Source organism: Poecile atricapillus, chromosome 5 (assembly GCF_030490865.1).
Source record: "Poecile atricapillus isolate bPoeAtr1 chromosome 5, bPoeAtr1.hap1, whole genome shotgun sequence".
NCBI classification, from domain to species: domain Eukaryota; kingdom Metazoa; phylum Chordata; class Aves; order Passeriformes; family Paridae; genus Poecile; species Poecile atricapillus.
Window position 1 is genome coordinate 7,188,792 of NC_081253.1, and position 17,297 is coordinate 7,206,088.

Here is a 17,297-nt window from a genome sequence, read left to right on the forward strand (position 1 = left end):
AAATATTTTGCCCTTTGCAGTGACTCCAGGGTAACTATTCAAAATTTTACCCATTTAGATGAGTGGAAATATGTATTCTTAGTTCATTGTAAAAAAGAACTGTGCTAGTATTAGGCAAAACCTGTATTTTTCAAAGGGAAATTGAATAGAAATAAGAAAGGGGAATTACTGCTCTTTTTGAGCAAGTGATTTGCCTTGCTGGTGACATCTGCCAGACAGGAATATTTCCCAATTGCAGGCCAATCTGACAGAGCAATAATGTGATCAGTTCTAGGTGTATGTGACATTGCATAGTATTTCATACATTGATTTATTTTTGTTCTTTTCTCTGCATTTTCCCTTTAGGCCAATTGATTAATCACTGATCTTGCTTTTGAACGGGAGCTTGGAATAAGATAACAGCAACATTCCCTCAACTTTGATACTGATGTTATTATATTTGGCTATCAAATTTAAACATGTGAGGGTGGGTGCAGCTCCAGTGGCTGCACTTGAGCTGTGTTTAATTATGTGTGATGTGAATTTGGCTCATTCTGCAGATCAGGGCTGGGCTGCTGCTGCTGCTGCTGCTGTGATTTTCACGCCTGAGCTTCTTACTGGGGCACCACTGAATCCCATCAACTTTGACCTAAAGTATGTGCCATATGAGACTGTGATTTTCATCCAAATCTTGTTTTTTTAAGAACTTCTGGTCTGCCACATTCTCCCAAAGTTGTGGCCTAAGGCATTTCTTGGACCTCCTAGAACGTAGTTTGCCAACAAATGTAAGCACAAAGAACAAAATCTGTGACAAATTTTATATGCTGAAGGGCAAGGTTAAGTTGGTAATTGACTAAGAGTTCAATATAACACAGTGGCACTTAATAATATATAATTACAATAGAATTTTCTTTCCATGTAGCTGGCTTGAATATATCTATTTCTGTACAGGTTTTTATTTTCTGTTTTCACAATGTACAAAGCCATAAAAATATCCAAGTAGAAAAATTCCTCTGGCACATGTCTCTTGTGTGCAGGAAAACGTTCCCAAAAGGCCTCTCTTTTATTTTGGTGTTGTGGGATACATTTTTGTGCTGGCAGTTGACTTTTTTAAGGCTTCCCTATTGATGTTGGAAGATATCCTGTTATAACTGTGTGTCTGCCTTGGGAGTAGTGTAACAGGAGCAGATGCTCAGGCTTGTGCTGTGTACGTTTTGGGGAGTCCCTCTGACTCCAGGGAAGCCCAGCAGCAGCTGGAGTTCCTCTTCCCATTTCCTGTAAGAGAAACCCAGTCCATTGGATCCAAGGCCACAATGTGAGCTGTAGCCTGGTCAGTGTGATGATCAGAAAAATCACTGGAGATGGGAACACCCACAGCTCATCCAAGTCAAAAAGCCAATGTGGATGGACCTGATGTCAGCCAGCTCAGTAGGAGACATTTCCTATAACTAGTTAGGATCACAGTCAGATGCTGCCACCTCAGACAGTTTCCACGGGATCCTTATCCCATCTTCTCTAAGTGAGCACAACAACAAAAAGCAACTCTAATCAGCTGAATCTTTTAAAAGACGGAATTTGAGGCCTGGGCTGTTGCTCTTCTGGGCCAAATACAATTACTCTTCAAATTCACTCTAAAAGATTTAAAATTAAATGAGTCAGAGCTTTCAATTTAACGAATGTCAGTGCAGAAGCCACGTGTTGCTGTGTGGAGCAAGGGGCATTGCCCAATTCTTGCTGCACGCCTGTAAGAACAAAAGAGAAAAATGTTCAAAGCTCTCAGGAGACGCAGGGTGATGTTTGCAAATAGAGTTTCATTTCAGCTAGCAAGAAATGAGCAGTAATTCTGTGATTCAGTTATTAGGAGCTGGCTAGTGGCTGCAAACCAATTTCTGTGCGTTCTGTGGCATTTGATGCTCTCCATAACACAGCAGCAATACCTGTCCTGCTCCACTTGGCTTCACAGCTCCTTAGCTGGGAGGGACAGAAATAACTGAAGCCATCAAGAGAAGTTCATTTTGAAATACCTGGGGAGGTTGACTTATGGGTGACTTCTGATGAAGAGAGTGGAATTGCAGGAAACATCGCCTTCAGGAATAACTCAGTGCTCCCATGTAGTTAAAACAGAAAAACTTGTTATAAATTTATGTTGTGAACTGTGAAACAGGCGACATTAATAGCTTATTGTGGTGGAAAGCTTTTAACTTGAGGTCTTTAAAGGAACAGTGTAAAATCATTCAGCATAGGAGGAGGAAGAGGATATATTTTATATTTTATTATGTGTAAAAATACTTTGTGGCAGTATCAATTACACTATCACATAATTTTTAGATCTATTACATAGTAAAACAAAGAAAAGTCATTCTTTTTCTTGGAATTCAAATTTAAAAAAGCTCAAGGGACATTTTCTAAAGTGGGAAACTAGTTGTATATTTTATTTTTTCCATTTCAGAAAAACTCATACATGTTTCTTTGGAAAAGAAAAAAAAAACAAAACAAAAAATTTCCAGCTTGCATAGGAGAGAGCTGGTACGAGTTTCCCATCACCCAACCAGTGAATGTGACATTCAAGCGTGTGGAATCAGTGCTTTCCAGACTGTCAGTTTAAATAATTTTATTTCATAATTACATTTGTTTGAACTAAATGACGGAACTAAGGATAAATAATTAGGAAAAAATATTTCTTGATAAATATTCAGCATCCCCTTTCCCTGAAGTCAGAGCAAAACATCTGTTGTTTTACCTTCCAGTGAGATCTAAAATAATTGGGCGTGGGATACAGTTGTGTTGTAGGTTATACATTAAATGAGGGGACAAAAAGCAGAAAGGCAGTAAAGTCTGAACATTTTGTTTCTATCTTCAGCCCCCATGAGCAAACTCAGTTGTGTAATTTCCTTGGGGGAGTGGGATGGGTGAGTGGGGAGGAGGTTGGTGTTGGTGTTCCTTGAAGATGGTGCCAAATTGAGCTCCAAATTTTTACTGTTTACTATAATTTAGTAGCAGCCCTTCAGTTCAGGTGCACTGAGCAGCCTGGAAGCACCAGTTACAGCATTAAAGCAATTTTTTTTTCACTGACCTGTGAAATTATATTTTTTTTTTCAATCCAATGTTATTAGAAAAAAACCAGAAAAGCTACTTTAGAGGAGAAGAGCTGCTCTTGATAGATACAATTTCTAAAAATTAAAAAAAAAAAAAACCTGAATATACTTCTTTATGTAATCCTTGTCTTTCTGATACTTAATTTCAAGGTTTTCTACCTCTAAAGGCAATTGTCCCTTGGTCTTCCTTTTCCATATCCACTTCCCAGTGCCAAGAATCACCAGTAGTATTTCCATATTTTCTCTGAATGTCTTAGAGACAAGAGGGGAAAGATAAGAAGTGTTTTCTGCTGGGATAAAGTGGTCCAAACATTAATTTTCATACACAGATCTGAAGTGCCCTATTCTTTTCAACCTCCCCATTAGATGAACCTTGAAGCTTTGTGTGCTACTCAGGTGTGGATAATGGAATCACAGCAAGTACAAAACTGTCACAGTGTCAGTGAGCTCGTGGTCAAAATTGCCCAGCTTTGAAGGATAACTCATTTACAGTATATTCTGAAATGGCTTCTCTTATTGCTTGTAAAGCTGCCTTAAAATACATGAGTTTTCCTCAAGATCTGACATTAAAACAAAAAGAAAAAACTACCTTTTAAAAACTTTTTTAAAAGGTTGTTGCCTTATGTATCATTTCGGAAGGATTCAATGCCAAAATTTAGCAATTGGTTTCAATGTCACTTCTACATTGACATCTCTAATTGACATATCTAATATTGATAGAAGTCTTCTCCAAAATGTTTCCTTGCAAAGCAGGTATTTTCTTTGAAAATGACTGCACCTTAAGTTTTTTTATTGAGCCTCAGTGCTGGGTTTACAAGTAGTCAATGGTTTTCAACTAATCCTTACTAATTTCAAATAATGGCTATTCCGAAGAGTTAGAATTTCCCTTGGCAAGAAAAATTGAAACAAATGCAACTGATCAAATCTGATATGATTTGCTCCTATAAGTTTTCAGTGCAAAGATACTTAGGTGTGTATCAATACAAGATGATATTAAACACAAAGTGCCATTTCAGATTAATCAGGTTCTCACCACTTGCTTTTATCTGTCTGTGTTAATTGTAAGAATCTGAGTTTGACTTACAATTTCAGGATCTCAGACCTTTTTTCATGGACCAGGGATTTTTATTTCTTTGATAAGAGAAATAACTGCCTGTGAATATTACGTGGTGAAGTGCAGTAAGTCTGTCAGAGTGAAATGCTCTCATTTCCTAAGGAGAGAAGTTCCATAAGGGAAGAAAATAACTTAAAACAAGAAGAGGGGGGAAAAAAGAGTGGGATGGCAATCTTGATGGGGTATCTGGCTCTCCATGCTTGTACTTCTATGCTTTATCAAGTGTACCTGTGTTATATAGACCATGTCTTTAACTTTAGAAAATACAGTTGAATGCTGGCTGTCTCTGCTTCTTTAGATCTTTTACTCCTCATGCTCCAAAAATGTTTTATATGGGACCATTTGGAAGAATTTTTTTGGGAAAAAAAAGGCATCCTTCATAATTTTAACCCATTTGTACAAAGGCCTGCATTGACAGTGCTTTACCAGTGGAAATGTTGAGAGTCTATTATTATCTCTGTAAATAGTGGTAGAATTTGCTGTTTTCCACAATTTGCATGCAGGTAAACATACAACTCTATTATTGATATATCTGTTAGTAGGAGCCTAGGTGATTATTTGCTTGAAGATAAGCCTGTGCTTATAATGCAGTCTGTTTTGCTGGATCTATTCCTAGCCTTCTTAAAATGTCAGCTCCAAACATTTCTCTGGTGTCAGAAGGGAAAATGTTGAAGGTTTTAAAGGCTTGTCATTCCTAAGTACTTTAGAGTTAACCAAAAGAAAAAAAAAAACAAAACAAACAAATATTACCAGTTGAAAAATTCCAGCCCCAAATTCTGGGGGAAAAAAAAAGGTATTTCAGAGAGGAATTCCCAGGAATATGAGGTTTGCTTTAGTTATTTTTAGAACACAGCCTCATCAGCAGTGTATGAATCTTGTTGGGTTCCGGTTTGTTGGATTTGGCTCCTGAAGTTTGTACATTTATCCAGTGTAAGTAGATTTGGAGGATTAAATTCTAGTTACACTCTCCTTTCCAAAGGGAGGCTTCCTCATTTAGGTTGGACACCCATTGTTTTGTCTGGTGTGCACTGGGAAATGCTCAACAGACAGGAAAATCTTTCTGTGGTTATGAGCCCCAACCAGGACTGTGGGTGGGAGTCTTTCCCTGCAAACTGTTAAAAATCTGCAGATAAATGAGCAAGTTCTGTGTTCTGATCTTTGACAGCATAAAAGCAACACAAATTTAAAAGTGTTATATAATTTCTGCTGTAAATTCATGTTTAAATACATTAATCAGCTCATCAATAATTGGTGAGGCATCATGAGAAGCTGCACAGACCTTGGGCTGCTTTTTGTTAAAACATTTAAACACAAGGGCTTTTTGTAACCTTAAGTGGTTAGTTTCCTGATGTTGTATAAATTTCTGATTTCTAGCATACATTAGAAGGTTGTACTGCTCTCTCTGAGTCTACAAACCCATGGGGAGCACAGCTATAGCAGAGCCTGTCCTGGGAGATAGACTGACTTTGAGATTTAATATAGCTTTGTAATGGTAAAGAATTAAAAAAAAAGTAGTTGAAGTATAGAATTGCAAGAATAATCCCCACCAGTGCTGCCCAATAAGGTCTAATGTGGCCTTTTTAGGCCACATTTTATAGACAGAATTCTAATTGACACTTGTATGGTTCTGTGTTTTATTATTTAACATCACATATATATTGCTTCTGTGCCATGCTTTAAGCGAATGGGAATTAAAAACTGGCCGAATATTTCAGATAAAATATGTCAAATGTATTAAGTGAGGTTAAATATAACTGGCTATTAAAAAATAAAACAGAAAATGATGCTACTGAGAAGGCTAAGTGTCTTGAATCAAGGGTGAGAAGCCTTGCTGTCATCATAGCACTAATTTGTTTGTTTTGGTGTTTTGGTTTTTTTTTCTCCCATCTCCATGATCCAGAAGAAAAAGTTAAGACTAGGACATTTGAATAAGAAACCACTTTAATTAAGTATTATTCCACTAAATTCACTGAGTATTTCATCAGTAGGTGGTAGCACTCCCCAGTCTCAGTGTCCTGGGGATGTAGGGCCAGAGAGCAGAGCTCACCAGCACGGAGATGCTTCGTGGTTGCCTCAAGCTTTGATCTGTTGTGGGAAAAAGTGTAAAGAACAAGGTGGAAACATCCAAATGTTGGCAGGTGGCCTTGAGGTGCAGTTCCCATTTTATTCCTAGCAAAGAGCTGTCTTTACTAATATAAAAGACTCTGGATAGTGGCCAGTGGAAATGCTGTTATAGTGCTGGAATTAAATTAAGGCTTTTGTTGCTACAATTACATTGATTTAAAAGCACAAATGTAATTTTCAGCTCTTCTGACCACCATAAGTATGGTGGTAAACTTTTCTCTGACAATTTCTTGGATTAGTCTTTCAAAGGACAAATTTTATGCATATCAGGGCCAGAAACATGCAAAAAGTTCCCTGTGACCACAGACACAGAGGTGGTTCAAGTGGTAAACTCTTCCTAGAGCAGCAGCTTATCAAAAATGCTCCAAGGACCTAAGGAGAAAATGCAACGGCATCACTTCTTACTTTGCCAACAACAGGGTTTGACCTCTCATGTGCTGTAGGAGGCTGTACAGAATTCAGCTCAAATATACAAAATCAGAGGCTGAAAGCAGGGAAAAAATGCTGAGTACATTTGTAGTGCTTGGACAGTTCTTAATACACTGCACTGGGCATGACAAATGAATGTCTGTGTAAATCGATACAGCTTTCTACAAATGGACAAACAGTTTAATATGAATAACAAAGGAGAGCACATGGTAACTGTGGGGTAGCATTCTGTCAGGGATTTTAAAGTTCACTGTCATAACTTTGTTCCTCTTGACCTTTATTGATGATACCTTCAGAGCATGCTGAGCTGCTAACTAGACGTACAACCTTTAGACCTTCATCTCCTGCCCATGACTAGATGATCTTTAAAGGTCCTTTTTGGTCCAAACCAGCCCATGGTTCTGTGATCTCCTCTCCCCTTAGTGCAAAATGCATATCACTCCCTGCTTTCTTCTTTCCTCTCCCTTCCATCCTTTTGTTTTGTCTCAACTCCGAGACAAAGGTTGACTAAGGAAAACTATCTAGTACATAAATTCTCTTTTACTCGTGCTTCCCTTTTATTCGTGCATTTTAGTAGAAAATGCAATGTTATAATTAATTTCATTGTCATTATAAAAGTGCAGAGGATTGCATCAGGTGTGTAGCTTTTTATTAACTTTGAAACCATGCAAATAGCTGCCCCACAAGAGAAAAATATCTACAGGAGAAAGCTATTAGCTGACTCAAAGAATTTTTATCAGTACCAGAGCTATGTTTGTCCTGAGGAAGGAATTAAAATCAGTTGACAAAGTCCCTCATAATGACTATATGTTAACAGGGATATCAGTTCAAGGCAGCCTGTTTTCTTAAAGTAGTCTGAAGCTTTACCTTTCAAATTCCACCTCACAATTCAGAAACACGTTGTGTCTAATTCAGGAAGTTGGAGGGTGCTTAGCATTATCCAAGTCATCTTTAAATTTTCCAAAGTTGGGAGAGACTCTAGTGCAAAATACTTTCTCCCAAATCAGAACTGGGGGAAATGTCTATTTTGGCATTTTAGAATCCTTGAATCCCTAATGACCCAAAAGCAGCACGTACTGATGTTTCATTTAATGGTGAGTTATGTCACAGTTGCTTTTGGCTGACTGAATGCTGCTGTACTTTTCCAGCTGTCCCCCCAAGAAATGCTGTGTGTGTGCCCGAGGTGCTGGTGGCAGGCACTGAGAGCTCTGTGTGTGCCAGGCTTTCAGTGTTAGCAAGGCTGAGGGACAGAGAATGATTGTTCATTTCTATGTGGGACATAAAATATACACAAATCCCTAGAGGACAGCTATGCCTACAACTAGGAATCGCTGTAGAAATCAGTGGCTGTCTCAGAAAGTGTTCTCAGTTCTCAGCAAGCTCTCTGCATAGTCCCCTGCCAGGTCAGGGATGGGATTAGTGCCTGCCCTGGGCTCAGAGCTGTCACTGCCCCTGGGTGCCTGCAAGTGTGCAAAAGCCTTCGAGCTGTGAGAAGAGAGGGGGGCTTCTTCCTGCAGCTTAGCCTTCTCTAAGAGTGGCCTGAAAATAAAGATGGAAATTTAATAGCAGTTTCCTTCCAGGAGATGTACTCTGCTTAACTGGCAGAGGATGCCCAGAATGTACAATATGAGAGGAAGGCAGATCCTTTGGAGCAAAAATTGAGCAGCCTTACAATAACATCAAAACCCAGTGATTTCTGTTAAATAAATGAAGGTTTGGATTAGGAGGCAGGGTTTTGAGACTGTAAGTGCTATTACAAATTTTCCAAATGAATACTTTCAGGGGAATGATTATTATGAAGTATTTGGTTGCACTGTAGAGTGATTTAATATATCAAGTACTGGTTTTCCCATGTTGTAGGAACTGGCACAGATTGTAAAGCAAAGTCAGTCAAGTGTTCCCTTCTAGTCTAGTCCTCATTACAAAAATGCCAAATAAATAGGCATGATTTGCTTGGCAATCAAGAAGCACAAAAGTCAAGCTAGCACTGACTGTGTTATATCCTTTCACTACAATTTTAAAGCCAGCAGTGTAAGAATAGGTTTTATTATACAGATGTTTCCACTGTGGATTGATAAGAGCTGAAATGTAACATTTATTTATAATGCTGTCAGGTTGAGATTTCCTAATTTTAGTAGCCTGTCTGTAATGGAATAGCTTGCTGAAATCAGAGGTTCAGTGAATAGATCCAGGATGATTTAGCATTCCATTTTACAGCATTCCAAAACATGGAGTCAGAGAAGCATGGGGAGCTCTCTGTATATTTCATATATTACAAGTGTGTGCTGTAGTTCTTTTACACATTTCTGTGTGTAAGCAGCCAGCCCAAACTATTTTAGGATAAAATCATACTATGTATTTTTATGTTAATAAAAATGAAAATTAAAACCAAAATCCATAAGTATATCAATGTGTGTGAGTGGAAGTCTGTGCAGACTAAGCCTTTAATGATTGCTTCAAAACAGTAAGAATTTCTTTTGGATGGCATTTTAGGGGGATGTTCATAGAGAAAATGTCTGAAAATCTTTGACTCAGGAATATTTTTATGTAATGAACATCTCTTTATTTTATCAATCAATCTGCAAGAATATGTCTAAAAACAAACTATGGTCTCTTCAGTCTGGAGGACTATTTGCCCTCCAGCTTCTGATTTCTTATTGCTTCTTTTGCTTTTGCAGCTTCTTCTTCTTTGCTACTTTTGCATCTGCTACTTTTTGCTGCCTCATCTCACAGTGCTCTCTGCAGGATCACCCATAGACTTTTTATAGCCATATGTTGAACCCATTCATAGGTGACATTGTGAAAATATGATGCAGAACATTTTACCACCTTTGCTGGCTTTAATTGTACCCTGGAGATAAAGCACAGATTCTGTACACTTGCTTATTTAGACTTTTAAATAAGTAAACTCTATATGCCCTTGTTTCTTAGCACACTTTTACTCCTCAATCTCTTTCAAGATGCTGGATAATAGTGTACATTTGCTTTTGCTTCATAGCCTTACTTTTATGATTCAGCTGAATTTGAAATTTTTATTAATGAATCAATTTAATAGACTTTGGGAATCTTATTTTGTTGATTCATTGCTTTTTTTTAACAAGAGGTAACAGTGCATCTTTCACGGAGTCATTCCATGCAGTACATTTCATTAGTTTTCCTCTAGAACTACAAATGGTAACTGTATTTATCACTGTTGTTTTGTGTAACCACAGTCCCTTTGAAACAGCACTTATTTAAGTTTTATAGGTTAACACAAGGTTAAAGTAATGCAAGTACTGTAAATTGCATAATAGTTGTAATTATGGGAATGTATTGATTTTGGTGTTATGGTTATGTGATGGGAAGTTATGCATGGGAGGCAGAGAGATTTTTAGAGCCAGTTTTAACTCACAGATTTTTATATGTGTTGTTTTAATTTCTCAGTCTTTAAGAGAAGACTAGTTGAAACTTGCTCTGATGAAACTACATCACACTTTAGAGATTTTCCTTTTCCCATACTGTAAGAATTCCTGAAGTCAATACAGATATATAGAGAAAAATACTTTACTGTGATTTACTTACCAGATTGTGCTATTTTTAAGTTTTCACTATGCAGAAATGTGAGCGTAATGAAAACTAAAGACAGATGAAAGGCCCTATTGCACAGGAAATTTTATCATATTTAAAATTTCATATGTGGGAGAAAAAAGTCTGACTTCAAGACTGCATTTAGAGGTAGCAAAATGCCTCTAACTCTTGAAATAATCAAACTGTTTTGTAAGTAAGGACTATTACATTTATCAGGGTCAGTTAAAGGATGTAATAATTCACCAATTAGCTGTAGAGTGACCTGTGCATGTGGGGTTCCCCACTGAAGAAGCCAGGCTTGAGAGGGGCTGCCACAGTGAAAAGTTTACATAATGCTGGTTTTTGTTTCCCTGTGATAGCAGCTGCCTCTGTGTCCAAGTGGTTCTCAGGTAGCAGGCTCCCTCCAAACAGAAAAGAGAGAGGATATGTCAATATCTTTTATAGTGTTTCATTGCCAACTCTATTGCACCTGACAAGGTGAGATGGTGGACATACGTGGAATATCTGCTATGATATTGTTCCAAATTGTAATGCAGGGTGTGAATAATCTCATAAATGAATGTCACTTCTGGTTTTACTCAAAGCACCAACCTGCAGCAAAATAAATTGTTCAGTGTGTTTTATTCTGGATCTGGAAGAAGTACAGTAGGCAAGCCCCCTGGGGATTTTTATGAATTGTCAGGTGGTGAAAGATATCCTTTGCTAAATTTACATATTTATTTATTTATTCCATTTTACTGTAGGCAGAGAATTCAGCGCTGGCTCTGGAAAATGAAAATCAGAGAGAACAGTATGAAAGATGTCTCGATGAGGTAAGGTAGATAAAAAGGTTGATCTTACCTGCTACTATAATTAAATTAATACAAATTAATCTCTCTCTCTCTTAGAAGGTTGACATAGTTCCTCAATTTTTGTATTACCTCATTCTAATTAATTTCAAGAACACGTGTCTGGCAGTCAAAGGTGTTGTTCTCTGTGACCCCTGCCATAAATCCTGTTTTGACTGCTGAAAAGTTGATATCCCTGTGTCCAATACATAGAGCTGCCTTGCTTTCATTGCTTTCAGGGGAGGAGGAGATGATAATTGTGCACTCCTCCTCTGTACAGTGGAACACGTGTGGCAGTGGCTTCTCCCACCAAAAATCCCTCAGCTTTCCCAGGTAATACATTCCATAACCCTGGAACTGCATCTCTCAGATTTAATGCTGGTTTTTTTTTTTTCTAGTTAGATCAGAGCTTCAAGTTACAGCTAGAATATAATCCACCCCTCCCTTCCTGCCTGAGCACTCCAGCAGTGCCTACATTGCAGAAGTGTCTGCTGTCTCCTGTTGCATGGAGCTTTCTGCACATGCACTGATGCTCATTGCTCCTCCCAATAAGGCTCTTTAACCTGCCTCAGAGTTTAAAGCAGTTTTAAAGCTCTCAGTGGCTCCAAGAGTTGCTTGCTAGAAATCATTTCCCATCCCACAATAAGGATGTGTCATGGCATAAGTAATTAGCTGATATGCAAACAGAACAGGAAGAGCCCCAGCTGTACCTTGGAGAAAAGAGTTTTTGAGCAGGCAAACCAGCCAGGGCAGATGACAATTGCAGTCTTCACACCAGCTTTTGGAATTTTTAGTCAGCATTTCCTGAAGTGTTAGAAGCATGAGCAATACAGCTCATAGTATAAGAAACCTCCAGTTTAGTGTGTATTTTCATCAGCAAATCCTCTCTTTTGCCGCTATGACATATTTTGGTCAGGGAATTTACAGATACACCTTCCCACTGGGTCATGATCTGCCTGTCCTTTGGCTCTGGGGTATGAGCAGAGCCTTTGTCTGCAGTGGCCTGAGTCACTCTTTCAGTGCACACTTGAGCCATGCATGGCTATCTTGGTGATAAGGATGAAATTACCATATAATTGCTAATTTCTGTTTAAATTACAGAGCCTGACTTAAAACTATTTTGTGATTGTCTAGGAAAAAATCTGCTTACATAATTAGTTTTGGAAATGAGTGAAGCACTGTAACTGTCCCTTTCAGCAAAACACTCCATGCAGATTATAAGGACAGAAAACATGCTTTTATTCTGTTTGCAGTAACATGATGGATTTCTGACCCAAAATTGTTTTTCACACACTGTTTCAGTTTAAAGATCATATAATTAAATCAAACTATGCTCTGAACTTTACTATCTTCAACATTATGTTGGCTGTTTTCAGTTCTTCTGTATTATCACAGCTGTATCCACCTTCTCTCACTTTGTCAACTTTTTCAGGAAAAAGTGCTTTTCACCACCTGTGGGTTTGGGCTTGTTTGTTTTATTTTTTGTTTATCTCATTCCTTTTTGTGTGTTTCACAATGCTTTGGCAGAGGCACTGTAACCAGCATTGTTTCAGCTGACACAAGCTTGGATCTAATGCCTTCTGGTCTCTGGGGTGAAAGAGTTGTTGCCAGTGGCTGAGGCAAGAAAACCACATTTAATAGTTGCAAATTCTGCAGGAGTCCCTGGTCAGCATCCACCTGAGCAATTCCTTTGGTGGAGCAGCACAGGAAATCACACATTCTCACCCTCTTTCTTTATAGTGACACTATGGAGAATAGGAGATGAGACAGAAATTTAATTAGTTAATAACCAAAAAGTCCTTTTCAGACAGGGATTGTTACTGGAGATCTTATGCAAATAAAATGTTTTCCATAAAGATTTTTTTAAAAAATTTAAAATATTTGTAAATATCTCCTGGAAAATTTCTTTTCTTAAGGGCTTTGGTTGCTCTGTTCATAACTCATCTAACACCAGCCCCTCTTCTTGAAAGTGAAGATTTCTTCAGCCTTTCCCTAGTCTGGCTCTCAGAAGCTGTTCAGTGATTTTAGGAGCAGCTGTATTTCAGGAACAGCCATGTCTGTGTCTGTGCTGCAGCCCCACTTTGCCTCAGGGGCAGCTGGCAGGTTTGGAGTGAGGAACAGAGCTGTTCCTGGGAACACAGGGCTGTGATCACACCCAAACCTGAGACAGCTGAAGCTGCCACTGAAACATGTGAGTGCCTACTACAGCCGCGATTTTAATTTTTAAATTTTGCCTCTGTAGTCAAATTAGCTGTGAGTGCAATGAGCTTCTCCTGGGCTGCTGCACAAGGAGTGCTTCCCTCCCCAGCTGCCACCTGGCCCTTCTGGCTGTCACATCTTGGGAGGCTCCACAGGCCCTTGAGGAAATGCAGGCTGGGAGCATCATTTGATAACTACTGAGAGAATGCTGCCATCTTCCACTCATCACTCAGCAACCTCAGACTGCAGCTTCTCTCCCCTGGGCACAGAGCTCTGCTCAGGGCACTCAAGCACCATTTAACCTGGCCACCCTGGCAATGTCACCTGTGTGGTCCCACAGGGTCACAGAGGAGTGATAAGGACACTTGCTATGCACAGTGTGCTCTCTGCTCAGGTGTTGGTGGCCATTAAGCTGAATATGAAGGAAGTAAAAATAGCCACTGTGATTTTTCTGCCTGTCTGTAGCAAGGAGATACCAGAGTTGAGTTTTTAAAGCTATGCTTGCCATTATTTTCTCTCTTTTTTTTTTTTTTAAATCAGTTATTTTACATAATACTTTTCATTCATATGATGCCCTACATTTAATATTGTATAAATGCCTGCAACTGTGACATAAAAATGCATGCTCTGTAATCATTTTCATGGTAAAATTCAATGAAACTCAAATGTTCAGAGAGATTAAATCTGAAAAGCATACGAGTCAAGCTGAGCAGAGTCCTTTATGAATTTTAACTATTATGCACTGATTTTAAAATAATTGTTCACCTCTGAAGTGTAAATGTAAAAAACTTGGAATAGTATTTGGAAAAAAGTGTCATTGAAATGTTCCAGTACTTTATAAATAAGAAAAGAGTTTATTTAATTTCAGACATACTCCATAAATGTATCTTTCCATTGTGGAAAAATTTAATGCAAAACCCAGGATTGTCTTCCTGTACCTTTGGGCTTTGAGGTTAACATGCTTAATCCCAGTTTCCTATTGTGGAATGCAGCTGTCAGTTTAGTGGTAGGTGGCAATGTCATGGTTATTCACATCACTGTGCCAACTGAGATTCTGTCAGAGCTTCACCAAATTCACATGCAGGAAATTACACAACTCGGGGTAGTTCATATTTTTGCTGATGTTTTAAGAATTAACTAATCAAAAACGCAGAGTTATCTCAAAAAAAGACATCCTGTTTTTAAGATTTGAATAAAAGATCAATCTTTTATTTTAGAACTCTTGAAATGTCTTTGTGCATATGGAATCATACACTAAAGGCAGCTGTGTAAAATCTTAGTACTTGTAAAAGGCGTAACAGATGTTGCATTAGGGTCTCTTTGCTTTGATTCATTCTTTTATACCTTTTCTGTTAAGACCACTTTATGACATATATTTGTAAACATAATTGCATAAGGAAAAAGAGAAGCTGGATCTTTTATCTCTTTTATTGCAATCCAGAAAGGAAACATCACCTAAAGATCTTGGCTATTGGGTTCAAGGAAAGGCAGGCAGTGTGAAAGCAAGGAGTGTCACTGTCTGCAGAACAGCAGTCCAAGGAACCAGCCAGCTCTCTTCTGTTCCTTGTTTCACCTTGATTAACTGCAGTTATCACAGGTCAAGTCATTTTACAGCCTGCTTTTACTGGGATTGAGCCACAGTTACGCCTCATATAATTGGGAACTTCACATTTTCACATTTTCTGCATCTCAAAAGTCAATTCCTCTACCTTCAATGATCTCAGTTTCCACAGTTTTTGGTGGTTGTGACTATCAGTTTTGTGGACCTGGTTCATGTTGTTCATTCACATCCATGGTGTCTCCTGATACCTGTAAGTTAAAATGAAGTAGATTGTTGAGTTTAGCAGCTTATTTCCATATGCTGTAGGAGTAGAATGGCAACCTCATTTGAAATGCAAACATTTGGCTATGATTCCACTTATTGAGTGCTAAATTAATTTTAGTAACTGCAGAACATTTCACTGAAGGCTTCCCACCTCTGTTCCTGCTGAATACCAAAAATACAGACCTGAAAATCTTGAATGGTAATAACAACGCAGTTTTGCCAAGTTGCTGGATAATATAAAAAAATAGCCACATTTCTCTAAAGAACCTGGTTACATATCTTTCTTATTGAGTTCCATGGGAGCTATGAATCACTGGCAGGTACTTCCATTTAGATACCTATCTTCACTCAAAAGCTGGAAAATTTGTCATATATGCATCAGCAGGTTCAGGTTTTTTCCCGTTTGGAATATTATGCCATTTACGCTCCTCTGTACAATATGTAAAACTGTAGGAGTCATTTTGTAGGCTATGCTGTTGTGAGTGACTAGTGCACACTTCAAAGAGCCTTTTAGTTCTTCCTTGGTAAAGTAACTCCGTGTCAGAAAGTAAAGAAATAATGTATTCGCTATGGTTTGTTCAATTTTCAGGCAGAGCAAACAGACCTTAAAGCACCTGCCAGAAGGAACAGAAGGGATGGAGAGCCCGAGAGCCTGCAGGGCAAGGCACATGGGCTTTCAAAACCCTAGCATGTTTACCTCTGCTGGTTATTGCTGTTCTAATATTAGTCTGTGTCTTCTGTTAAATCATGTATAGAGCTATTCTTTTGGAGCGCTGTTTCACAGGCTGCCTGAAGTTAGGGGCCAGTTTGGAAAATATATTTGTTACTAGGCAATTTTATGAGTATGAATCAAGTGTAGCTTTTGTATCTAGCAGAAGTAAATTATTTACAGAAGTGAATTAGCTCCCAGCTTTGCTCCCAACTGAGTTTGCATCAGTGGTGGTGGGGGCTTTTATTTAATTTGCCAAGAGTAACAATAATCAATGCAGTTTAGTGATACCTGCATAAATTTTACTGTCATTTCTGTAAACCAAAACCAAATCAAAAATCTCTTTTATCTAAGAGAGACTTTTCTCTACTTGCTCTGCCTAAATGCAGGAGCAAAACAATAAATCATCACATTGTGTGATATGTGCATATATGGTGTTGAACCTTCAAGTTAGACAGCATCAACAGAAAATCTTACCTCAGTCTGTCTTTCTCTCCTTCTTTCACCTCACTGCTCCTATCCTTGCTGGTAAATATAAATTAGAAAGGAAGTATAAAATAAATAACTTCAAAAATTCCCTGTTGAATATATAGTTCTGCAAATCAATGGTGTGTAATCTCATTCAAGTCAATTATGCCATGTAGGGTGAATGCCTTCCAACCACATTTCGATGACAGTAGGTACTTTAATTTTCTGTGTCACCTTATGGTTTCTGCTTGTCATGATAGATGTACCATTTTGTCAATATTTAATCAAGAAACAATTAAACTTCATGAAAACATTCAGGCCTCCATCCTTGGCTGGTAAAAATCTGCTCTAGTGAATGTAGACAGTCCATGCTGGTGCACACCAACCACATATAGAACTGTGAAAGCTGAATTTACTGCAAAGAAGAGATGACAGAAGTTAACCAAATGCCCCTCATGTCACACTGAAATTGGTATTTATGATATGCTTATAATGAGGACTAGCACAGAAACAGTTGATGTGATTTTCATGTTTTCTTACTGGTATTATCTGATTGAAAAAACAGTAAATAAAGAGAACACTAGAAATGGTGGTGGCTGTAGAGGGAAAGGGGAGTGTAAAGCCACTGGCAACTGTGAAACCAATACAATGAATGTTTATAACAATCTTTTAACTCATTCTGGTCAGATCTGTCCTTAACCTTTTGGGCCCCACACTGGGTGCCAAAAAAAAACGACTGTCGTGGTTTTAAGCCCAGATGGAAATGAAACACCACACAGCCACTTGCTCAAATTCAACAGAATGGAGTGAAGAATTAGCACAAAACTTGTATGTTGAGATAAGAGGTTTCCTTCCTGGCAACTCCCCCAGTTTATATCACACATCATTCCCTTTGGAATGACACATGAATTTCCTTTGGCCTGTTCAGGTCACCTGTCCCAGCAATGCTCCCTCCTGGTTT

At 38.4% G+C, this 17,297-nt stretch overlaps 1 protein-coding gene across 1 annotated transcript in view; it reads left to right on the forward strand.

Moving 5' to 3' along the window:
- NCKAP5 (NCK associated protein 5) overlaps positions 1–17,297 on the forward strand; it is a 352,741-nt gene that overhangs the window by 246,614 nt on the left and 88,830 nt on the right. Inside the window, exon 8 of the mRNA XM_058840560.1 lies at positions 11,052–11,120. Within this exon, the coding sequence (XP_058696543.1) occupies positions 11,052–11,120 (69 nt within the window). The remainder of the gene's footprint in view (positions 1–11,051; positions 11,121–17,297) is intronic.